Source organism: Parus major, chromosome 7 (assembly GCF_001522545.3).
Source record: "Parus major isolate Abel chromosome 7, Parus_major1.1, whole genome shotgun sequence".
NCBI lineage: Eukaryota > Metazoa > Chordata > Aves > Passeriformes > Paridae > Parus > Parus major.
Window position 1 is genome coordinate 26,550,957 of NC_031776.1, and position 25,373 is coordinate 26,576,329.

At 42.0% G+C, this 25,373-nt stretch overlaps 1 protein-coding gene across 4 annotated transcripts in view; it reads left to right on the forward strand.

Moving 5' to 3' along the window:
* SLC15A2 (solute carrier family 15 member 2) overlaps nucleotides 1-25,373 on the forward strand; it is a 60,960-nt gene that overhangs the window by 16,122 nt on the left and 19,465 nt on the right. For all 4 annotated transcript variants that reach the window (XR_004498250.1, XM_015635161.3, XM_015635162.2 and 1 more), the window contains 15 exons: nucleotides 708-795; nucleotides 1,412-1,553; nucleotides 3,395-3,487; nucleotides 4,544-4,643; nucleotides 9,701-9,791; nucleotides 11,870-11,947; nucleotides 14,539-14,621; nucleotides 15,609-15,695; nucleotides 16,011-16,100; nucleotides 16,433-16,477; nucleotides 18,692-18,724; nucleotides 19,794-19,882; nucleotides 21,568-21,649; nucleotides 23,597-23,722; nucleotides 24,084-24,248. Coding sequence is in view for 3 of the 4 variants with exons in the window: in XM_015635161.3 (XP_015490647.1) it covers nucleotides 708-795; nucleotides 1,412-1,553; nucleotides 3,395-3,487; nucleotides 4,544-4,643; nucleotides 9,701-9,791; nucleotides 11,870-11,947; nucleotides 14,539-14,621; nucleotides 15,609-15,695; nucleotides 16,011-16,100; nucleotides 16,433-16,477; nucleotides 18,692-18,724; nucleotides 19,794-19,882; nucleotides 21,568-21,649; nucleotides 23,597-23,722; nucleotides 24,084-24,248 (1,392 nt within the window). In the remaining variant the exon portion in view is untranslated. The remainder of the gene's footprint in view (nucleotides 1-707; nucleotides 796-1,411; nucleotides 1,554-3,394; nucleotides 3,488-4,543; nucleotides 4,644-9,700; nucleotides 9,792-11,869; nucleotides 11,948-14,538; nucleotides 14,622-15,608; nucleotides 15,696-16,010; nucleotides 16,101-16,432; nucleotides 16,478-18,691; nucleotides 18,725-19,793; nucleotides 19,883-21,567; nucleotides 21,650-23,596; nucleotides 23,723-24,083; nucleotides 24,249-25,373) is intronic.

A 25,373-nucleotide genomic window follows, 5' to 3' on the forward strand; every position in this document is an offset into this window, starting at 1 on the left:
GAGTGGCCACACTTAGACAGGTTTGACAGTCCCATCGCTGGAGCTTTTTAAAGTTCTGATTAATAAATTGAATTATTCATAGCTATGCCAGCAAGTTTGGAATATGAAATGGATGCCATGCCTGAGGGAGTTCTGGACAGAGGGCTGATGCTCTGCTTCAGTGAGTGGTGGCACAACTCAGCACAAGTGAGGAGCAGAGATTGAGACAGGTAGCAGCTTCACACACGGGAGGAGATAGCAGATCCATGAGGTCTCCCAGTTTCTGAGGCAAGGTCTGGTACTAGAAGAGGGAGCAGTTTTGAGCAGAGTGGTAGCTTTACATGAAGTGCAGAAGAAAAGGCATCCAAAGGTGTTTTTTTGTCTAAGTGATGTTTTAGCATTGCTGAGAGTTGTTAGCACCCTTCCAGTGGAGTTCCTAGAGCTACAAGCATTGTAGGCTTGTAGATGTGGGCTGCTGTCAGCCCACAGATCCCCATGGCAGTCCTTACTAGGCCAATGTCAGCCAGGCTGATTCACATGGGAGCCTTAATCAAAGCCAGAGTAGAGTGAGGTCCACTCTCTCCTTTGAGTCCAACTCACAGGCCAGTCAAGCACCTGTTAGCGCTTGGTTTTTGGACTGGACTCCTCTCCACCACCCAGATGCCGTGGGCATACATTGCTGGGGTGAAGGCTTTTACAGTTGCTATGTTCTTGTTTGTCTCCCACAGAAACTCTGTGGCTCCAACTACCCCCTGAGCATTGCCTTCATTGTGGTGAATGAGTTCTGTGAGCGCTTCTCTTACTATGGCATGCGAGGTATGTGGCCTATGTCTGGGGAGTGGCTTTCCCATCCTGAGGTCTTTACACAAACTGGATTGGGGTTTCTGAGCTGTGCTGTGCATAATATCAGCTGTCTTTCAAAGTTAATTGATATTTTGGAATGCATATATGAACAGTGTACCCTAACATTGTTGCTATATCTGTGATGAGAAGTTTGGCCTAGAGGATGCCAAATATACCTTCCAGTCTAAATTATTATACAATTCTCTACATATTAAACCTGGTTTTCTACTGTGTGATGTCTTTCATAGTTGATGTGCAATCAATGTGTTTGGGAATTGAATCTTACAGGCACCTAATCTGCAAGTAGAAAATGTGCATAAACAGAACTACAGGTTTGGGTAAGATAAGCCTGAAAATATGTTTTTCAGTTAAACATAAATGTTTATGAGCAAAGGATGTCAGATACTTATATATCTCGTTTAGCTTCTCTTGTGTCAGAGATTATGAGGAACAGGTCTGAAAGCACAAATCTTTCCACAGCACTGCTCAGTTGCTAGACAAATCAGTAGTTTTCTTGCCACCATGATCCTGCTTACCTGAAGATATACACATTAATTATCTGATATGATTTTTTTTTGTTTCCTTTTAGCTGTCCTGACACTGTATTTCTTAAGCTACTTCCACTGGGATGAGAATCTCTCCACTGCTGTGTACCATGCCTTTTCTGCGTTGTGTTATTTCACACCTGTTATTGGCGCCATCATGGCAGACTCATGGCTGGGGAAGTACAAGTAAGTGAAGACATCTCTCTAATTCGGCCAGCACGCATTGACACCATGCAGCCTGTGCAAGGACAGTGCTGTGTGTGCTCCCAGTTTTGAGCTGGCTTGAGTGCAGCAAAGACACACCTGTGAAGGTCAGCTCCTTTCTGTTAATAGAGCTGATCTGTTTGCGTGTGCTGTTCTGTGCTTGTCGAACACCCAAAGGCCAGTAGGCAACAAAGTTGGGACAAATTAAATGTTACAATAACCCTTTTCCTCCACTGTCCTTCCCTACCTGACTTCAGGAAGCTGAGGTATAGGGTGATTAAACCTCAGTTTGCTCAGGTCTGCTTCTGAGAAGGATTCAAAGAGAGTGAGGAAGCAGTGTCATCATGTAGATCTCACAGATTCAGATGAAATGTCACTAACTGTAATATACTTACACTTCTCACAGCATAGGCAATGTGTCAGCACATCCACTTTTATGCCCAAGAAACCTGTGTTCTCTCAAATCATCTCCAGCAGCACATAACCAGGTAAACTCTTCCTGAGTAAGAGTCCTTAGGCAGTCTTCCCTTCTGATGAGAAGTTGTGGAGCCAACATCTGCCCCAGAGTGGTGATGAGCAGCTGGATATAGGACTTTCTTTGCTTGGCACTGTTTTTTCATTGTCTGAGGAGTCTTGGCTGTCAGGGTGATAAGTGCAGCTGAACTCTTCTCTCTAGGACTAAGTCTATCTGGCAGAAGAGTCTCAATAGGAAATAAACAGCTGTCATATGCTGATCCAGGAGAAAGTTCTTAAGGTGCTATCAGTGTCCTTTTTTCTCTGTGCTCAGTTTTAGTCATTTTTTTGTCCCTTTGAATGAAGAAAATAAAGTGGGGCTTTATTAAATTCATTATCTAAGGTCACCTAGCAATGTTCATTGGTATTTACAGATGTCTATCTTGCAGCACAATGTTGTGAGAAGGTAAATCCTTATACAGATGCTTGACACTCTCTTGCAAAAGACTTTCCTTGGAGTAATCCCTATAATTTATTGGGAAGTGGTTTTTGCTGTAGTAGCTGGACCTTAGCCAATATAACAGATTAGAGGGGCTTTTAGGAATGATGTGATGTGGCGCTAAATTAGCTGTTGCAACCAGTGTTTGAATACATCAGGGACCTCTTCCATGCTCAAAGCTCATAGGACTTATAGTGTTTCTGTCCCTACAAGTCCTTTGATCCCCTCTGTACATGTCTTTAGCACATGAATACATAGATTTATCTTAGTCTAGAAGGAATAGAAGGAATAGAATACACTCAAGAGTCTGATCATCCTGCTCATATTTTTTCTTCTCCCTCACCAACACATGGAAGGCAGATAGATGGGCTCAGTCTTTCAAAGATACTTGGGACCCAAAACAGATTTACATTGAGGAAACCACACTCCTAATTCAGGTTTGTTAGGTGGGTTGAATGTGGGTAACAGTCTCTATACATTCCTTCCAGTCAAGGATTCGCTTATGCACATCCTACAAAATGCTGGTTATTAGTAATCTGGAAACTGAGTTGGACCTAAACAGTGCTTTTCTCTTTGCAGTCTTCCATGCATGACAAGACTGGAACACTTTTCATTTATTCTGCTCAGTAATGTCTACAAATAAAGCAGGGGCTATCCCTCCTTAATCTGAACCCATTTGCATATCTATTCCTTCTAGTGCACTCAGTGTTGACACAAAGGAATTATAGCTGCCCACTGTACCATTGGTAGAACAAACCAGTTCCTTGTGTGTCTGCCAAGTAGAGCTGCCACATCAGGGTACATGAGCACACTGTTTTCAGACTGTACATCATCCAGCATCTTCAGTCACTGCTGTTTGCTTTCCTCACAGGACGATCATCTACCTCTCCATTGTGTATGTTGTTGGCCATCTGATAAAGTCAGTCGGTGCCATTCCATCCCTGGGCAACCAGGCAGTTCATGTGTAAGTAGCCCTTGGAGCCATAGTGCTGTAGCAGGTTGTGATGGTAGTTAGATTACCCAAGTCTGAAATTTGTTTCACCTTCATCAGGCCAGCATTTTGGGGGCTGTGCATGGATTACTTTCATCAGGAAAGGGTTAAGAATGTCTGAGAAAGAGCAGAAGGGTGGATCTAGTGTGAGAATATGCCAGATGGAGCTGGAAATCAGCACACAGACTCTAGCCCCTTTGACACAGTCACTGGGGATCACCCCTCTCTGCTGTACCATGCTGGTTTGTCTCCTCCATCCAACTACCTACACCAGGCTCCTTCCTCCCTCATTTCATCAGCACAGCTCAGCAAGGTTCCCCCAGGTGCATGGGCACAGAAAACTGAAATACATTTTCTTATGACAGGGGAAGAGTCTGTCTCTTCCACAGGATACTGCCCTCTACATTCTGAACTGATAGGCTTGTCAGGGTGGTGTCTCTGAAACCACCAAGCTGTTTTTGCCTGTGTGGTCATGGCTCAAAAAAATATGCCCATGCAGGCAGGAGCACATGTTGTTTACAGAAAGTTTTCTTTGTCCCAGACCTGGCCAGTGCTGATACTCTTGTTCCCTAGAGACATAATCTGTCAGGCCAACAATGGTATTTTGAAAACCACTGGGAAGTAGAAAGCACACAAGAATGAGCCTAATTCGAGCAGTTTGTCTGCTTTTACTCAGGCTAGAAGGCTGCAAAAACTACTCCCCTTTTTTGTTTTTTTCTTTTTCTTAACTGATCTCTGAAATCTTTTGTTGTCATATGAGTAAAAACTATTCCTTAGATCTTTGATCTCCTATATGTCCGTTGGATCTCAGAACAACAAGAAACTGACAAAACCAGTTTGGTTAATTGACTGGTACAGATAATTAATTTGTTTTTCAAATTAATAGGATATTTAATTTGTTTGTTTATCTGGCTCATCATCATTACTTGTGTGCAAAAGACAACATTATCAGAGGAATCATGTTTCTAAAATGCTCTCATAAGCACTGGAAATGTTTTGCAATGGTGATATTTTTGTTCTTGCATGAAGGGTCCTGTCTATGGTTGGTCTCTTTTTGATCGCCCTTGGAACAGGAGGGATCAAGCCCTGTGTCTCTGCATTTGGTGGGGACCAGTTTGAAGAAGAACATGTAAGACTTCTTTCCTAAAATCTGCAGTGTCTGCTTACTTTGTGAGGATGTTTATGGGATCAAAATCCAGTTGTGCTTAGAATACGGGCCAGTTTGCTAGAAAAGATGTAGTAACACATGAGATAGGATGGTTTGCATAAGACTTGAAAGAATCTAGATGCTTCAAGAAGGCAAAATGACAGCAGAACAGGATTGATACTGGAAAGGATAGGTCATAATTGCATCTAAACATTTAAATGTTAATTGGACATCAGAGTAGTTGAAAAATCCTGTCTTGCATATCACGGAATTGTATATATCACAAGTCAGCTTAACAGGGGTGATTATAATGCACTGCAGTGGAATACTGCAAATGAAAGAAAATACTGTGAAATGAAAGAATAGTGCAAATGAAAGAAAAGACTATCACCAGCCTATGCTTCTGTAGGATTTTTTTCCTCAAATCAGTCATAGTCTGAGTCTCAGATATTGTTCAGAAAGAACTGCAGGAAATTCTAGCCTTTTGCAAGTAATGCCAGAATGTTTTCTGGATATTGCAGAATGGAAATTTCTGAAGAGTAGAGAAAATGTTTCTGTTTAGCTGTGTTTGTGCTGTGTATCCTGTGAATTGTTGTCCAGGTGCTTTGTGTCCTCATTCTCTGTCATGAGTGCTTAGCCCCTCATCTGCACTAATCTCAAACTCCCATTATTCAGCACAGGGGCTCAACCAGGGATAAGGTAGTATTTAAGGAAGCAAAGCAGGTCAGGAAGTGCTAATCCTCAGGCAAAATGCTACATTTTTCAATTGACTTCAAGTTAAATAGATTTATGTTGGCCTAACACACAAATAAAATTTTATATTTTCTTAATGATAAGTATTCAAATCAGCAAGTTGTGTGTCTTAAGTCCTCAAATATATATACGGCCACTGCAACAAAAAAGAAAATAAGTGTTGGGGTCTGTGGTGAGTAGGCTTATCAAGGAGGATTATTTAGGACTGACAGTGTGAAATTTTTTTCCAGAAATAGATCTAGAGAAATAATGGAAAATACTAGGGCCTTTGGGAGATGGAAATTCCCATCAATGGAAGCATTAGAGAAGGACATTAGACTAATAGAGTGTCAGGAAAAGCACCGTTAAAGTTGGATAAGAGTTGGCCCTTGGACAAAGAGCCCAGTAGGGCAGCTTTCTCCTTGTCTTTTGCAATGCCCAGGATGAAGTCAACACGTAATGAAATAGTATAGACTGAATTTAAAACTTTGGGAAGTGCTTCCTGCACATGAGCTGAGTGATGCTGAAGTGATGAATTTTAGGATTACTTGGAAGTAACAAAACATGGAACATTCCGTGGTCACTTGTCCAAAGCAGATCCTCCTGCAGGCGTGTCTACATGCTGCCAGTTGCACCTGGTGCTTTAGGGGATGCTGCAGAGGGGGGATCAGCAATGCTCTGGTGGTCACCAGCCTCCCCAGCTGGCACAACTCTGAAAGCAGGCTGGCAGCACAGAACACGTGCTCTGGGATAGCTGTATGCATCCCAGTGCGTGGGCATCCTGGCTTGCTGCACCAATAGTTGTCCCAAAAGAATTCCAAGAGGTCCAACAGCAGCATTTACACAAGTGCTACTTCTATGAATATTAATGATTAATAGTGTTTATCCAGCATCTTTCAATTACCACCTAATTACAGTATGATAATATGTAACACTTATCTTCGGAGTGTTTTGTAGACTTCAGCTAATGAATCTCAGCACCCCTCTCAGGCACATACATATTATTATTCCAAATTTACGACTACAGCTGCGTTACAGAGAGAAAACCTGAACTGCCTGTTGTTGTGTGGGCCTGTACCCATTCTCCAGCATTCAGACTACATCTCTCCAACAAATTTATCAAGTACAAAGGCTCAAACATTCACCTGTGTGCTACCTTCAAGAAAAACTAATTTAGAGAAAGAAAACTGTAAAAAGCATTCTGATAAGAACAATGTGTTCTGCTCTATTTGTTCTTTTTCAAACGTTCTTTTCAAAATAGAAAGTTTTCAATTTTACCATTTTGAAATGTCTTGGCCTTTCAGAAGAAACAAATGTTTTATGCTATGTGATAGGAAGTTTAAGTCATCAGAATTGGAATGAGAAGTTTTGATTTTGTAAGGAATGAAAGGTTTGAGGCCAACCCAGAATATTTCTTTCCTCTGAAGTGGTGTTTGGGGGGGCCTTATGTTTTATTTTTTTTCCACTCCAGGTAGGCTGAAATAAGTTTTTTAGATTCCCTATGAACTGGAGCATTTGATTCCCCCTTAATTTTCAGGACACAAATAAGCTTAATCTGAGTCCTTAAGTGCACAGGCTTAGTTGTTTTGTTTGAAAACTTGGGATGAGGTAGTTCTGTGTATAAATAACTAAATTGCTCCTGCTATTCCTAGACACAAGTTTATGTTTTGAGGTAAATGCACAACATCAATCTGATCCTCTTTTAAGTACTTCAGGAACATAATAGTCTTGCATCTGCCACTTTGAGAATGGTACTACTACAGACAGTGATAGGGACTGATTTGGCAGGAGGTCAAATAGGGAAAACAGATTTATCTGCAGGAGATTTCCAAATGCCTTTGTCTATGGGATTGGAAATCCAAGTAAAAAATACCTGAACAAAATTATATTTACGATATGTTATAAGAATGTGAAGCTGCTGTGCATATTAATTAGGGACCAAAGCTGCTTTCAAACAGTGCAGTATGGTGTTTAAGGTGCTAATAGCTTTCCTTTGTTTCTTTATTTTCTGGTTGCCAAGGAGATCAGGATTATCACGTACAGTACCTTTTCTCAAATTAGCTAATCCAAATCATGTTGTTAATGTATGTCTGCTCTAAAGATTAAGACAATAGGGAGGAAAATCTTTATTCAAATCAGTATAATTTGCAAGCTACTGGGTCATTATTTTTGTAGTTATTTCAGCTTTTCTCTGACCATTTTTCTTTTCATCACTAAAATCTGAAAATGTGTGAAATAAAGTGCTCCAAATTCTTTATGCATCACTACCCTCTTCTCTTGCCACCACATTTTTTTTGGTAATTGTTGCTCTAGACTTTATCATGTCAAAAGATGCATGCTTGAGTTTATCACAGCTCTCTGAAATTCTGATTTGGTCAGATATGAAGGGTTAGAGACATGCCATGACAGTTTGGCTAGAAGAGGGCAGGACTGTGAGGGCTCTACTGCATGACAAATCATGGGAGGGCTATCCAGGAATGGGGAAGATTGCTGAGGCTGCTCATTTCTCTGGTTTTCTCTATTATGACAAATAACTAGTCACTAAGGTAGAATGAAAAAGAAAATAAAATTTTACTAGTTTAGCAGTAGAAAGTTCTGGGTTATCAAAACCAGCAGCAAGGAATGGAATATAACAGATAGTAAGACCCACTGCTGTTTTCTATTAACCATGAGAACATGCCATTGAGATGATTTTTATGGGCTTTCAAATCCTTTAGTCCAGGATAAATAATTTATGAGGAATGTATGGGTCACTCTTGAGCACTCTAGGAAATAAAATTGTGTAAAAGCCAAAAGCTCAAGTTGATGAAGTCTTCCTAACTGCTGGGTCAAGGCAGAGAGCCCTTAATCCAAGTTATCAGACCCCCAGACTCCTTGGTGGGTGGCAGTGGGAGGTGATGGGTCTTTCACCCTGACCTTCTCACTACCCACTTTACAAGGGGACATAAAGAGAAGCTCTCCCATACTCTCCCACCTCCCCCTCTTCCCTGCAGTAATCCCCTGTGATAAGAGGCTTCTTGCCATTTGAAGTAGCAATATTTCCTGTTGGCTGCACCATCAGTTACAGGAAGTTTTGTTATGTTTCTGGAGCTCAGGATTCATTACTTTACAGCTGTCCTCTTTTAGCTGCCTGCAATTCTTCACATTTTCTCCAGTTTTCTAGCCTTGTGAATATAGTTGTCTCAGGGAGCTCACAGAAGCAGGACACATTAGAAGGAAAGGAGACAGAACAACAGTCCCTGAGGAGTTTCAGCTAAATTAAAGCTTTGCATTCAAATAATGCTCAGGTCATAGAGAGGAGGCTCAAGGTGCCCTAAGAAGCTCTCTTCCAGGCACCATGCCATGTCTGACAATTTTCCCCACTACCTCTATCAATTCAGGTGTTTCAGAGCTGCTGATCCACATGAGCACAGGGTGGGTCAGGTAGTCTGCTTTTGTTTCCCCTCTCTGCAGCCCACCCAGGCTCGGGGAGGAGGTTAACACTGTATACAGCACACGTGTGACTGTGCATGCATGTCCCTCCTGCAAGCCAGGAGACACTGCACACACACATTAATCCTGCACAAGGGACCAAACTCTGCATCAAATTCTTGATTCCTTCCAAATTATGAATTATGCAGGAAGAAAGAAGATCAGCAGGAATTCTTTGACTCAATAAACTACAGTATGTTACAGCTTAGGTTAAATTCAGAACTCTTCCTCTTAGAGTTCATCCCTCCACCAGGCTCTTAAATTTGCTCCCCTAGATTTAATTTACCCTATTACTTTGAGGTTGATTGGCCTCACCTTGGTGGTATCCTCTTTGATAGATACTTGTCAATTGCTGGCACTCTTTCACCTATGCTGTGATTAGCAGCTCCTTAAAATATACAGGTTTCTTTTTCTATTTCTACACAGGAGAGGAGGGGAAAGGAAAAAAAAAAAAAAAAAAAGAGCTCAGACATGGAAAGAAATTATGAGCTTGTCAAACCATGCTAAATTGGATTGAATTAGGTGACAAAGGATCTGAATCATGCTACTTGTCCTGAATAAGTAAATGCTTTCCCCTCCTTCCAGTCTCACAACACTCTCAAAGCAGCGGCGTTTCCTCTGAAATGCCAAAAAGCCCCAAAGCACTTCTCAAGTAACGTGAGCTGATTTGTGTGAGCATTTACCATCAACTGAAGACAAGCTTGTTTGCTTAACATTTTATGCACTTTGTGTCAATATTTACCCAGCCTTCCTAACGAGAGAATTGATAGTGTTCAATTTGCAAGCCCAATGCAGTGCATTAGCCATGACATTGACATTGTCTTCTCTTGTTTTAGACCTCGGAGAGAAGCAAGTTTTTTTCCATCTTCTATTTATCCATTAATGCTGGAAGTTTGATCTCCACGTTTGTAACTCCTGTACTAAGAGGTCAGTGTGGATTTTGAATAAAACAATAAATTAGCTGCCATCTAACTACTCTGCTGTGCATAGTTAGACTCTTATGACAACAGAATGGCAGAAATTATATTATCTGTGGAGTGGTCAGTGTATTGCATTTACACCTTGTTAATCCTGCTGTAGCAGCATAACAGATTTATAATACAGGCAGACAACTCACAGAAATTATATTCCTGGTTGTATTTCAAAGCCAGCCTGAACTGCAGAATTAAAACATGAAAGGTGGAAGGACCTGTATAGTCATCTACTCCCCACTGCCAGCAAAGGACTTGCCTTCAGGTATACTATGGATGGGAAAGGAGCTCTGCTGTCCTGTGCAGTATCAGGGCTGAAAAACGGCAGGGCTGGTTTTAAAGTCCTACCTTCTCCCTCCCACGGGGTGCTGCTGATTCTGGAGGTCTCTGTCCTGGCACTCAGGCTTGTCTGCGTGGGTCTGTTTGCAAGATTGCTGCCCTGAGCAACTAGCTTTGAAGACAAAGCACAGGCCTATGCCCCATTTACGACCTACTTTATATTCCAGCCTGCTTGCAAAACCCTTTTTAGTCCCTGAGCCTCGCTGCACTTCCTTCATTGTATCGCAGCACTTCGAAGCCAAAGGGATTGGCACGCTCTAAATACACACACAGTGGCAGAGCAGCAGGCCATAGGTGATGGGGACAGGGACAAGGTAGTCTTCACATTTAGTTGCCATTTTTTTCATTCCATTCCATGGCTTCCAGAAAGCTCTGTTTGTATGGAGTGTCATTTTAACATGCTCTTGTCTCATGTTAACACCATGCACAGAGACAAAGACAAATGCTGTATCTCTTACTTGTTCATTCTCTGGTGACTCCAGGTCAGAATTCAGTTGAGAGGGGCTTTTGCTTAAAGTAGTCAATGGGCAGATGAAAATCCAGTCCCTTGAAGCCTCAAAATGTGTGCCAGTATAAACTAGTTGCAACATGGAACTGAAGTGGAGAGGATGGGGAAAGAGTAATATTTTTTCTAAGTGTGAAATCTTTTCTTGGAAGGGAGGAAATGCAGGTTGTAGACATTTGGTACAAATATGAAATTTATACTTTTAGGTAGAGAGGTTCAACTCATTTAGCATGTTAGAAGTTCAGCGTGCCTATAATGTTGCTCTCAGCTTTGTTGGATTTCAGCTAATTTGCCGAAAATAAGTAAATAAATGCTGTGCTATGCTGTGCAGCTGTGACTTTCCAGCTACAGCAAACAGGAGCAGCTGAGGGCTTCATGGATTGGTCTCCTGTTAATTCTGTTGGCTTGCTTTAGCCATTTTGTCATTATCCATGTAAGAATGCAGTAATGTCTTGCCCCTGGCACTCAAACACAGAGCCCACACAGCTGGTTTGCTGTTTGCAGCTGGAGCACCGTGCAAGGACTGATCTGGTCCAAGAGGCACAGGGTTTCAGTGACCCAGAGCTCAGACTGATGCAAACCGTGCTGTAACACACCTAGCTTCCTAATGGTTTGCTGCAAGACCTGACATTTGGAGCAGGCTGCCCCTAGTGAGAATGATGGTGGTGAGAGAGGGAACTGGAGTTCTAAGGCTTATCCTGGGCTTCCACTTACACGGTGCAGGCATTGGCTTCCACTTTGTCCACTGTAGGTCGCTATGAAATCAAATTCAGGTTTTTCACTCAAGACTGATGCAGCTGGCACAAAGAATGTGGAAACACAGTACTGGTTATTTAGATCTAGTCAAATACAGAATGGCTTCAGGTTATTTTAAATGTTGTACTTTTTTTTTTTTTTTCCAATTACAGTTCCTAGTACTTCATTATACCTATTTGTCTGCCCCCTCCCTTCTACCATTTGCATCAATATCCCATTATCAGCTGCTTTTGCTGGCAGACACTAACCCTGCTTCCAAATTTTCTTCATCAAGGGAGGACAACTGTTTCAAGGAGATTCAATTCACAGTGTCAAGCACCAGCAAAGAAGATTTAAAAGCAGGGGAAGTGACTGATTTAGGGAATAAAATCAAAAGCCCTGGTAACATAAGTCTAGATGTAATGAGCTGCTTTTATTTCTGAATTCTTTTTTAGGGGATGTGAAATGTTTTGGAGAGGATTGTTATGCACTGGCTTTTGGCGTCCCAGCAGCACTGATGGTGTTGGCGCTTGGTAAGTTGAAAAAGTGATGCCTGTAATAGGAGTTACCATTTTTGAGTCCATGGATAGATGAGAAAGTGCACAAATTCATTAATTCTGGATGGATATTGTGATGGGAAATGAAAGGGTTCAAGGTCACCTAACAATTCCCCAGTTCAGAATAGCAATAAATATCAGTAGTTCATTGATGGTGGGCAGACCATGGTTTTACTGTAATCATGATACTGTTAAGGGGGTGCTCTGATGGATGTTTCACAGTATAATTGCTTTGCTCTAATGCAAAGGGAGGCACCAAAATGATTCTCCTGATGGCTTTCAGCTTTGCCTATGAGCAGGCATGGCCTTTGAACTGCAATCGGAGCAGTCCTCAGAGACCCCCACCTTATAGAAGAGAAGCTTAACATGCCACTTCTAACCTTTCCATGGGCTTCTTGCAGCTCAGGGCCATCTTTAATGTCTCAGACTTCTGCCACTGAATCTGTGTGCTGCAGAAGGAGCCTAAATGAAATGTTAGTTTGTTCTGAGCTGTCTTACTTTGCTTGGCTGAAGTAATTCCCACAATTACAGTGACAACTTATTATTATGTTGCAATAAAAAATCCTTATTATCCAAGTGTCAGGAGACAGCCACAATCCCCATGCTTCTTAATGCTTGCATCTTAGCCCCATTAAGACTACTTGTCAAGACTTCTTCTCCAACCTTTATAAAACATTCAGCAATCTCCCCATTTTTACTCATGGCATGTTACTCCTTGATAGCCAGTAGAGAGGACACCCTATTAGCTTTAATTTCACAGCTGCAAACTGCTGAGAAGAGCAGTCCCCTTATTACACTGCATGTGTGAGCTTTTGACACAGCATGGGGTGACTTCTCATTCAGTTTGTTACCTTCACTGAGAGACCAAGCAGTTGTGTGATTTCACCGCAGCATCTGGGATTTGAAAAGTTTGCCCCCAGAGAATGTGAATGTTGCGGTCTCCACTCAAATTTCCATCAGGGAAAAGAATCAGGAAACTGAAGAAAGGTCATCAGGCCACAGCTAATGTTGCAGCAATTTTTTTCAAAACAGTGCATGGTCACAGTCCTGAGAAGGTTCTATTTCCCCCTGTGGCCTGTTCCTATCAGTTTAGGACCACACAGGCTCTCTCCTCTGTGCACCATGCTGTGATGAATGTTTCTAGCAGAGCAATAGTTGCCCAGGGGAAAAAGAAGGTGTAAATATTGCAGTTTCAGTGAGGGCATCGGTGGAAATGTGTTTTTAGCTAGTGTCCTGTTGCCAAATTCCAAGTCCTGCCTGGCAAAGCAGCTCTGTTCTTTTGTAACATGCTAAAATGCTCTGGGAAGTGATATATTTGACTATGTGAGCAGCATGCAGAGCTGGAGAAAATACACTTTCAGCCCTAACTGGCCCTCTCCCTGTGTTGATGGAAAACAAGGATAGATTTAGAAGCAGATTTAGAGGGAGATTGTTTGGGCTGCTATGGTTGTAAGGATGGGGTAGATTGATACCTTTTAATTCCAAATGCTAAACCTAATGCAGGAACATCAGCTCCCAAAGGAGTCAATGGCATCACCAGAAGGTATTTCAGCAAAACTAACAGATCACATTTTTAAACGCACCAACATCTCCAGAGGGAGATGCTGAGGGTCAGGTAGTGCATCTACCCACTCTGACTTTGCACAGATGCAAAGTGCTACTCACCTAAACTGACTTCAGAGGTCTCTCAAGTTCTGCAAGTCAAACTTGGATGCTGAAAGATGTTCATGGTCAGATAAAAGCAAAGGTGAGTTCCCTGCATTGTTTCAGGCCTCCTGTGTTAGGACAGAAGTACCTGCTATTCTTCACTGCCTGTGGACTGACCCAGATAATAGGGTTAGTTTTAAAAGTTAAGATGTTTCTCCTTACTAATCTCTTTGAAATTCCAATGTGCTCAAAGACTCTCGTAGAGCGGGACAAATGATACACAATCAGATAACTCCATCTCTGACAGAATTTTGAAGCCTCATTCTGATATTCTTTGGGCTTTGAGGGAGAAAACTAAGATAAAACATTATCTTAAATTGTATTTCCCTTTGTGGAAACTATAAATAGAGGTAATTTTTGTTTATATCTCTGTGTAAGGCAGGGATCTTTGGGCTGTTTCCACTGAAATGTGTGTGAGGTGCAAGTGCACAGATCCTGTGTTCTATCTGGATTAGTCCTCACAGGTTTCCAATGGGTGAGGTTTGATTTCCAGCATCAGCTGCAGCAATTCAACGTGGATTGTACTTCAGTTTAATCTACAAAAAGCAAAGACAAAGTGAATTTTCAAAGTTTTGGTTCCCAGCATGAATCAGATGTGGAGGTGCCTGTTGTGCCAGAGCAGGTGTTAAGACAATGGTGACTCTCTGGGATCACACTGCCTCTTGTAGGATGTTGCATTTTCTTCCATCTGTAGGTATTAAAGCACTCCTGTATATTTATTTAGTTAGAAGTACAGTCCTGTGTTTCCTGAGGGCAGAACATTTCTGTTGAATGCAGGGTTGGGGGATCCTTCCCAGAAGCTAGTGCAGGACTGAGCTTCAGCCATGTGAACCCCCATTTGGATTATAATATTTTTTCAGTTGTGTTCATTGCTGGAAGTGGACTGTACAGAAAAACACCACCACAAGGAAACGTCTTGCTGGAAGTGTGCAAATGCATCGGTGTAAGTGTGTGTAATTTTCTTTTTCATGCATGACTGAGGTTGCAGGACAAAAAGATGCAAAGGGAAAGGGGAAGTGACTTTTGGAGTTCTTCTCTATGTTGCTACTGGGTGTCTTGTTGATAAGCTGTAAGGAATAAGAAACACATTTAAGTCCTAGTTTATTCTTTCAGCATTTCAATTGTTTTCCCTTAGCTCCATGAACTGTTCAGTTGATGTCAGTAGACCACAAGTGGCAGATGCTGGTGGAAACTGAACTGTAAGGAAAATTCAGAAACTCAGAGATATACGACTCCATTTTTTTTCCAGTTGAATAATTTTTCTGAACTTTATCAGTTCAGCAGACAGTAATAGCATACATTCATATTATGGACATTCAGCATGTTCATGTAAATGGAAGAGACACTTGCTGAAGTTGCATTAGAGCCTTATAAATTGTTTTTCATGGTGTGTGAGCTGAATACAGTATGTGAAAAAATGCTCTCTTATTATTAGGTGGATAATGATGTTTCTATTTCAGGAAGCTGTTGCTAACAGCAGATGTTTTCTTTTTTATCTAGGTCAATCCTAGTGCCTAATTTACCTTTGGGAAACAGGCGGGATCTTAAAGACAGGGTTTCTAAGTCAGGTCTGCCATTTATTTTGCCAGTGTGGCTCAGTGTTCAGTGACTGGAGCACACAGCATAAAGTGGCCAGGAGTCAGACTTCAGTGACCCTTGTAGGTCCTTCCCAACTCAGGATATTCTAAGATTCGATGATTCTATAATACATTCCCCCATCATACCTTTAATTGACTGGTGTCATAGAAACTTCCCTCCAGACAATTCATCATAAAGCATCCAATCTGAGATTTTAGAGGTATCCAGCAACCCACCCCCCTCAATATTCTGGTACTACTTACATTTGGAGATGGGGAAGGTAGCCTTGAGTTGGGGATGTGACAAGGGCAGGTACAGTATGAGTGCGTTACTCACCTGTTTTTCTCCCTAGTTTGCTATTAAAAACAGGCTGAAAAACCGCTCCCGTGAGATTCCAAAGAGAGATCACTGGCTGGACTGGGCATCAGAAAAATACTCGGTAAGTGATGCTCTACCTGGTAGGTTTGGAGTGGGAAGGGGGAGATGGGCAGACAGAGAGAGGAGACAGTAAGACTGGCCTGGCCACAGCATCCCTCATACGCATTTTCCTGTCTCTTCCCACATCTGTACTCTCCTGACCCTTAATGGACGGTTTAGGTGCTGCACTGAAATGTAGAAATGCAAATATATCCAATGTCACAAGTAAGTACAATGAAGAACTGCCATGCAGAAGGAAATAGGAATTAAGCTTTGTGACTTGAATCATCTGTTGGCTTTACACCCCCACCTTACCTTTTTGCCTGTTCCCTTTTAGAAACAGCTGATTGGGGAGGTTAAAATGGTGACTCGTGTTCTCTTCCTCTTCATACCACTGCCAATGTTCTGGGCCCTGTTTGATCAGCAGGTACAGTACAGTGTGTACAGCTCTGCCCACCAGCCTCGGCTGGCACCTCTGTCCTTTTGGGGTAATGCCAAAGCATGCTGGGGACACAGCGGGCCACATTCCTACCAAATGTCCAGGGCCATCTACCATCTCTGCTATTCAGCCCTTCAGAGTCCTGCCAAGTGTCTGGCACAGGAGAATGAGAGGGGAGAATGTGCCCTGCCTAGTGATGGGTGTTACAGGGAAGGGAAGGAATAGATGGGAAATAAGTCCTCCCTGCCATCTTCTCTGTCCCCATTTTCTAGCCCCATGGAACATCTTGAAAGCTTCACAGATGTCTGTTTTCTCCTTAGGGATCCAGGTGGACTTTGCAAGCCACAAAAATGAATGCTGATTTTGTAAGTACTTAATGTTACCAGGGCTGGTAAGACTAGTAGTAACATCCCTGCTCTTGCTTATTAACCGGAGTCTTGCAGTACTAAGAGCGTCTGCTTGGTGAATCTGGGTGAGTTTCACTTTTGGTGATTAGAAGCCAGAAGCTCTGTTCATGCAGCCACGTTCAGTTCATCACAGCTCATCTCAACTGGAAGTGAGGGCTGGGGAGCCATCAGCAGCCTGCAAGGTCAGGGGTGCTGACCTACTGTGGCAGCCAGTGGCCCTGTGACCTGGAGCAAGTAGAATTTTCAGCCTGCTGCCCCCAAGGAAGGCAGCCAAGTCAGCCCTATTAAGGTGTGACCAGAGCTGTTGTATGTTTCTGCACTGGATCACTTGGTGATACATTAATGAAGCCTCTTAAAACCAGCAAGAATCTTATGTATAGGATTAAGATGTGTTAGGGATTAATTAGGTAGTTTCCATAAAGTTCTTCAAAGGTGTGAATGGCAAAAGGTGCAGGCTGCAGTAGCAGATAAATGTACATCAGCTATCTGTCCGAAGATGTCCCCACACAGGGCTATTTTTCAGACATACATGTTTTAACAGGCCATCTAGATCTTGTCTGCAGATGTTCATATCAAAATCTAGGGCTGTAAGTGTCCATTTTCCAGTTTAAAATTGACTTAAAGTCACAAATATGAGACCTTCTATGTCACTACTGTTAAAAATTGGGCTCTCAATATGTGATACTCATTAGGCTTAATTAGTTCAAATGAGGCATGAAAAAGACTACACCTTGGGTAATATTTATCCACCTCAGAAAGGCAGAACAAAGTCCTTGCAGTCTATGTGATATATATCTAAAACATTTGTTTTCTAGTGTTTCGCTCACATGTACTTAGTGATCCATTAACAGGAGAGCTAAGTATCACCAGGTGTCACTACTGGACTCTCCCAAGTGAGGAAAGATAGATTCAAGGCTTTTTTTTTTGTCACACCAACTTGGATAGCTCCTTGGCTCTTGTTTCAGTCTCGTCTGCTCTCCCCTCATGAGTTGCCCCACCTCAAGAAGGTGAAAATTAACTGCAGCATTGGAGTAATCCCACCCTTAGGCTTGTTGGAGTTCATGTTTATAATACTCTATGACTTTCTGTTCAGCAGACAAGGGCTCAGCTAGGGAGTCTGGAGTCAAAGAGGGAATGATTTAGTGTCAGATGAAATATTTGCAGGCTCATTTCCTAATGACACATTTCTATGGTGTGTGCAAAGTAGCAGGAGGGGGTACTTGCCTGGTGTTTTTTCACTCTCCCAGGAGGCAGCTGTGGGCAGAGGCAGGCACCCAGTCTACACTCAGCTCAGGACAGGACTGGCAGACAGGAGACAACCCCCCACACCATTTTCTTGGAAATACATTATTTCCTTCCTAATTTCTTCCCTCCTGCACTCTTCCCCACCCCCTGACCCCTCCCCACCCACCCCTCTTCTTCATCTTAATTTCAAATGAAAAGCATTTCACGGAGTTCAGAAAACCACCAGTCCCTCCCTAGAGACAGGTCCATGGTTCCTTTTGAGGTCTGAGATCCCTCCATCCACCCATTCCTGTTGACCTTGCCCATTTTGGGGAGGTGGGATAGTGATGCAAGTGTGAGGCACCTCTCAGCCTTGAGGACTTGGCTCAAAACAAGAAGCTGCAGTTGTCCAAAGCCTGTCAGATGCAGATGGGGGAAGAAAGAGTTGTTTGTGCAGCCCACTGGCTCAAGGATGGTCTTTTATTATCCTTTTGGGAACTTGGGAGAAATACCAACAGAGTTCACAGGGTCCTGAAGCTTGGGAACACTCACTTATAGCATTGGGGCTTTTCACATTATAGAAGCAGGGAGGGAAGAAGCTCTAAGCCCTCCTCCCAGCTTGGACACTAACACCCCCATTCTTCTCCACTCACCTAGTTCATGGCTCAGCCAGCCTGAAAGATGGGTCTCAGTACCTGTCATGAGCTGTGTCACAGCTGCCAAATATCAAGGATTGAGTGCAGCTTCCTTCTGCCAAATGTTCTTATTAAACACTGTGTCCTTAGACAACAAGTGTCAAGAACACAATATCAGCTGCTAAAGCCAACATAAAGCATTTGAGGAAACCACCTTGGCTGCAAAGGCCTCTCTGGGACCGATTACTTATTTGCCATATGCACTGATGTATTATAGTGTTTATGAATCACTTGGAATATCTTTTTGTTTCAGGGAATATATGTCCTTCAGCCTGACCAAATGCAGGTAAAAGATATTACAGGGTAGGAAATAACCCTTAGAATGTATCTTCTTCTTTTCTTTCATCTATATTTTTCTCATGGGACCAGTGGCCATTCTTTGCTCCTTTTCAAGGTAATAGCAGTGCTTCTGCTGGTTGTTGTGGTGTGCCCTCTGCCTTATTGTTCACAGGCAGTTTTGCAAGGTTGGGGTTCAGAGGACCCTGAGGATGTCCTAATCCACAAGCTGACTCCTGCAGAACAGTGCAGAGGTGTGTGGTAACATACCATTGTAACAGTTCTTGAGCTAGTGCCAGCATGTGAAGAATACAACCAGTATCTCCCTTTAACAGGCTCCTGTCCCGGGATGAACAATGTTCTTGAAATATTTTTGGTTCCTCCCTTTCTGCTGGTTTTTTCATGAAAACATGAAAGCTCCAAGATGGTGCTGTTGTCACAGTTGATTACAATTCTTATGGTGAACAGCTCTGGAGAAATTCAAAGCTGTTCTGTTCCCTGAAATCTTCCTTTGGAACTGAAACAACATTTCTCACTGCTTGTTCTTCATCACTCTCTATTTCCTTGCTCTGCCACTGCTGGCTGGCAGACAAGCTGTGCCCCTCCCAGGAGAAATTTTGTTCCTGGGGGATTCCTAGGTTATGTTGAAGTGTGAGAAATTTCCAATCTCACACAATAGTGCCTGTTCCTCTGGGATTTTGCTGGAGTCCCAAGATGTTTCCATTGCTGCTGATTTGTTGTAAGGTCCCACCACAGCACCAAAGGTCACCCGTCTCTATTGTCAGTGAGGTTTGTACTCTTTAAAAACATCATGTTTCAGTTCTCTCTCCAGGGAAACTGGTCGAGTGATGCTTGCTTGCCTCTTGGAGGGGAGGATATGAACCAAATGTATTCATGCCTATGAAAACTAAATAGCAGAAGCTGTTAAGTGCAAACTATGATTATATTTTAAAAGGAGATTTTAAGTGTTTATCCATGTCCCTTCTGTAATGGAATTATTTCTGGAGGACAGTGCTTTATGGGTTTAATTACTGAAAGTTGCTTTCTAGCCACTGAACTCCCATTCTTTTGTATTGCAGTTCTTAAATCCACTTCTTATTCTTGTCTTCATCCCAATTTTTGACCTTGGACTCTACCCCCTGATAAACATGTGCAAATTGAATTTCACGTAAGTACTTGGGGACCACGTAGATGCCTCTGTGCTTTTTCTTTTGCCATAAGTGTGCATAATAGCTTTTAAGGAAGAGAACCACAAATTTCCATTCACCTTTCTTAATACTTGAGTATAGTTCAGTCCCAAGAGGCAGCATCACCCTTTTGCACAGACCATGGAAAAGGGTAAAACTCAGTGATTTCCAATTCTGCTCCATACAGATTTCCCCAAAAGATACTAATAGTCTCACTTCGAATTTCATCAACATGTTTTCCACCTTGTTTCCCATGTCATGCCCAAATAATTCCCTCCCTGAAAAGTCCCTGTGGGACCAAATTCATGGTCCTGTGCTGGCTAGGATCTGAACCAGTGAGTGCATAAGGGGATTTCCATATGAGCCAAGTATTTTATCCTTAGTCTATGTTAGCAAGAAGTGCAGTGTAAGACGAGCAGACCTCAGGTTGTTTATGAGATCCACTTTATGCATTTGGTGCAAATTAACTTCAGAGTATTCTGCCTCTGTGGACTGATGCCCTCTAGCAGTGGAAGTACATTATATGCACTCTTGGAGTGCCTTTGTCAGTGGAATTTCAACCAGAAGGAGTCAAGTTTCTATTCTCCAACACCATTTCTGCATGTGAACCATAGCATGGGAAAGGGTAATGAGTGGGGTTTGGCTTAAAAAGCATGTTCCTAATCCAAACTAAAATGCAGGACAGACAAAACCACATAAAATGGGGGTGGCAGGTGCCTCAGAAGCCTTCTCCTCACCCTCCTGGTCCTTTCCCACCGTGCTGAATTACTTGCACCTGAAGACATATCAAAAACATTGTCCAGCCCTGCAATGGTGCCCCCTTTGGAGGATACACATCAGAAACTGGGCTTCTCCCTCATCCCTAATTGTGAGCCTGTGGCCTGGACTTGGCAGAAGACTTCCTGCCTTATGACCAACTCACAGAGTAGTCCACCCAACAGCACAAACTCAAGCACCAACCAGGACTGAATGCTAGGACTAAAGACCATTACAAAGAGTGGAGAACACTGAATCTAGAACCAGATTTGTCTCAAATCTCAAGAGCTCAATACTCAGTTTGAATCTGCCGTTCTGGACATGTATTATTCTGATTTATATCAGATTTTCTCATGTAACTCTAGTAAAGTTGCACTAGCTTTGCCTTGAGTTTAGAAGCAAGCTCTTTATTTTCTAGAAATGTAAATGTATTGGCATGAGAAATAAACCAGAATGATGCCCCAGATGGTCAGAAACATTGATGACACAAACTACACATTTTTCTGTTCCTTATTCCCACTGCTAAATAGAATGTTACTTTTCTTTTGCCTTTCCCAAAAGGGACTTGAAGGTACATCATTTCTGGTGCTTCTTCCAACATCATGGATTAACATAATGTCATGAGCTATTCCCACTAGAAGAGCTGGGAAAAAGATGATTTGAAACTTGCAAGGAAAGAACTTCTTTTCATAGCATATCAGTTCTAATTGGCCTCAGTGCTGGCCTCATACAGAATAATAAAATAGTTTTAAGTTAAGATATCGGCAATTTAAACAGCCTGTCATCCTGAGTGCCACCTGTTGGGCAGTTTATTACATGGTTTTGGCACATTTTTGGCTCTGAGGAATGGTATTCTATAGTTTAAATTACTTTTTTTCCTTTAATGGGACCTCTTTCATTTGCTCCATAGACCTATTAGGAAAATGGCAACAGGTATGATCCTTGCAGGGCTGGCATTTGGACTTGCAGCTGTTATAGAAGTCAAAATAAATGTAAGTAAAGCACAAGGCATTCCTCAGAAATACTTTCTTTCCATGGAGTGTCTTTATTGATGTCTGGTAGATAATCCTTTAAGCCATTGTGCTTAATCAAAATTTGTAATGTTTTCTTTACAATTGAGCATACTGATCCAGTTGCTAATGATAATTCTTACCTTGTCTACTTCTCCCTGTCTTTGTTTCTATGTCTTTCTTTCTAGTCTTTGCAGTTTTGCTGTGCTGGTCATCTGTATGGGTCTATATTCTAGATTTCCATCGTCAAAGTGCTTGACAGACATCTAGTTAATGCTAGTGATTAATTTCCAAAAGGTAGTTTGTTCTCACTCCTATTTCTTGCTGTAGCTTGCCTATACTTTGCTGTTTGGGGTCTTTTGTGTGTGTGTGGTGGTTTTGTTTTTTTTTTATTTAATTGTTTTAAAAAAAATTTAATTTAATTACTTTCCTGCTTTAGGGTGGCATGGCTTTTTTATACAAACCAAATTGTTTCTCTGGATAGGCAGGTGAATGCTGTCACAGGCATCAGGGTCTGCCAGGCATCCCCAGAGAGGATGGCAGCACAACTCATAAATTCCATATTAGCTCTGGCAGATTTGTACTGTTTGTTTCTGGCTCATGAGCAGCATTGTGTAGACCTTGGCTGACCTTTGTCTTACAAAAGTTACTATAGGATTAATTTTTAAAGCTTCTATGTATACTTAAAATGTTCTGTTAGAGTGGCTGGCTCACAGCTGTGGATTAATATCTGCTGGCTCCTCAGGTGAATCCCCTAATGAGCCTCCCACTGAAATAAGACTGTGTGGGTTCAGGTCTTTTTTCCAATCTCTTTATGTGAGCAAAGAAATGCTCTCATTGCTACCACTAGAATCTCTGGCCAAGCACCAAAGTTTGCTCTGGTTGTGGGTGACTCCTCTGGGCAGAGGCAAGGTGAGTTAGAAGTTCCTTCTTGCCTGTGCATGAAAATTTTACCCTAAAGGCCATTTTAGGATGTACCAAAGAGGAAGATATGATGGTCCACCTTCTCTTGACTGTGGGTAGCAGAAGTGAAAAGCTACAGTAATTGAATTTGCTGGATAATATTAGCAGGCCTGTTGGTCCAGAGCAGCATATGGATACAGGGAAATCAGCTCATTCTGTCTTCTGTGGCAGTGTGTCTCCCCACCAGGTTAGGTTCAAATTACCCTACTTGCACTACCCAAATTATCAGATAAGATAGAAAAAAAAAATAAATAGCTCTGCAGTATTGCTGGCAGCTACTTGAAAATAAAACGAGAAAAAAAGACAAGTTTAAAAAAAAATTAGCTCTGCAGGTGGTACAAGGCTGACACTGATGGATGTACACTTTCTAGGAAATGGTTCCTGACAGAAGGAGATACCTCAGTGCTGGAGGCATCAGCTTACCTCTCTCAGAAAACAAGGAATAATATCTATATAGTTGGCTGTATAGATAGCAAGGTGTGCAGTAATGCAAAAACACTGATTACAGACACGAAGCTGAACTGGGATTTTCAAAACTACTTAACTTCTGGTCTGATTCTTCTCCCAGACACTGACTGCAATGGGAAATAATTATTCTGGTCACTGCTTTTGAAAGCTAAGCACAAATTTTTCCATTCTGATGTGGCAGTTGGTTAAATCCAGGCACAAGGGAGCTGTATAATGAAAGCTGTGACATTGTTCTACCTCCTCAGTAGGTGTGAAGTCTGTACACTTAGTAGTGTGAAGAGCAATTTTTGGGAGGAATGATGGGTTGGCCTTTGAGCTACTATGAGGAAACCTCCCTAAAAAAGATTTATGTTCCGTTTTCTCTGAGTGCAACTTCTGTTGAGGAAGGGATGGAAAAGTGTCATTACAGAGAGGAAGACTATTATGGCTAAAAATGAAGAGATATTAAAGTGCTAATAAAGCATACAGATGGCACTTAAAGCCTTTTACTTTAATTAGGAAACCGATATGCCTCGACTTGTCCCAAAAGAAAGTTTAATTCGGGCCCTGAATTTGGCAAAGAACCCTGTTCAAGTGACAATCCAAGACAAGGACCTATTTCAGCAGCCTGTGGAGTCTTTTCAGGTAAGCATATATTTGGGACTGAAAGGCCTGACTTGCATGTCATTGAAGAAAGGATGGGCTTTTTGTCAGGCATTTCTAATAAAGCCCATAGATGCAAAAGCTTGTTCTGCTTCATCGCCTTAGAAGTGCATGGGAATAGCTTTACAAATGAAGCATAATATCTCTGTTATATGAAACAGAAATTGAACATTTGGAGGAAAATTTCCCCAGCAAAGGATACACCTTACATTCACCTGTAATTAGGAATAAAGGGTAACAGGATTACAGTCTCCTTAAAGAGGGGATAGTGTTACACTTGGTAGGAAAAGACAGATTCTTTCTTATTTGAAGAAAGTGTAACCAAGTTTATTTTCTTCCACAGAACCCAGCTGAGTACTCAAAATTAATATTGAATGGAGAGCAACAAAGTCTTCACTTCACCCTGCAACATCAAGGATTGACTCTTGCTTTTAACTACACCGTGAAGGAAAAATCAGTATACAGCTTAATTGTTTTTGAGGCAGAAGGAAGCCTATCAAGCCGCTTAGTGAGTGTGGGAGTGAAGTGTAAATACAGTATTAATTCAATGGCTGTGATGCTACAATGGGGTAATAGGCTCATTAATTCATTTGCTCAGTTGCAATGTCTGTCTGATTGCTCTCAGATGCTCTAAACCTCACTTCTTAGCTAGAGGCACTGGATCTGTGCACATTTCTGCTGGTTGATTAATAGAGGCGTTGTGGCATCTGAGAGTTTCTGGGCACACTTTAATCCACTGAATGCTGCAGTGGGAGAGCAGAGTCATGCCTGCTAGGCAGCAGAGCTGGAGAAAGCTGGGGAAGGAGCCAGAGATTTTCCCCCAAAGATGGTTCTATAAAGCAAAGATGTTAAAGAGGCTCTAGGGCTGGCCATGGAATAAAAGCATCACAGGAATGATTCTGGGATTAGTTATTGCAAGTGTTTAGTGAAAAAGCACAGAAGGCCCATTTGTTTTACTGAACAGAATAAATGATTAAGCTCATTTCAGGCTGTGCAGCAGAGCTGACTGTATTTGGACTTTCGTCGTGTATTTCTGCAACAATCAGAGAGGGGCACATGAAATGTGTAGCTGTATTCTAAGAAGCTCTCTTGAAATTCATGGTGTTATTGCATGTTGTGGCAGGTGTGTAAATGCCATCAGAATATGTCCTTATGCTAAAATATCCATTCTCTTTGCAGTTCCTGAGCCTTCTACCTTGCAGGATAGCCACACTAAGCATTCAATATTATACAGCAGAAATCATGCAACTGTTTTTTGAAATTAATTTAAAGAATTTATTTTATCATAGCATCAAGTTTTTTTTGCTGATGATCAAACATTATGGTTTGGAGTCTGGGGCTCAGTATCACACAAAGTTAAGTTAAGCACACACCCTGAAAGCTGTGTGCTATTTCCTTAAGAAATGGATAGTCATGATTTTTATATAGTCCTTAAGAAGCAAAAGCCTGCAACAGGCTTGGAGCTTAGCAGTCTCAGAGCTCCAGTACATCTATGCTACCCCAGCTGTCTAGACTGTGCTTAAATTAATGCCCACCCTGGCACAGGCAGACTGTCATGTGCTGGGAAACAGCTGTTCTGTTGGGTGATGCTATTGACCTGTCATTCACAGCTGTAGATAAGGGAGATGTGGAG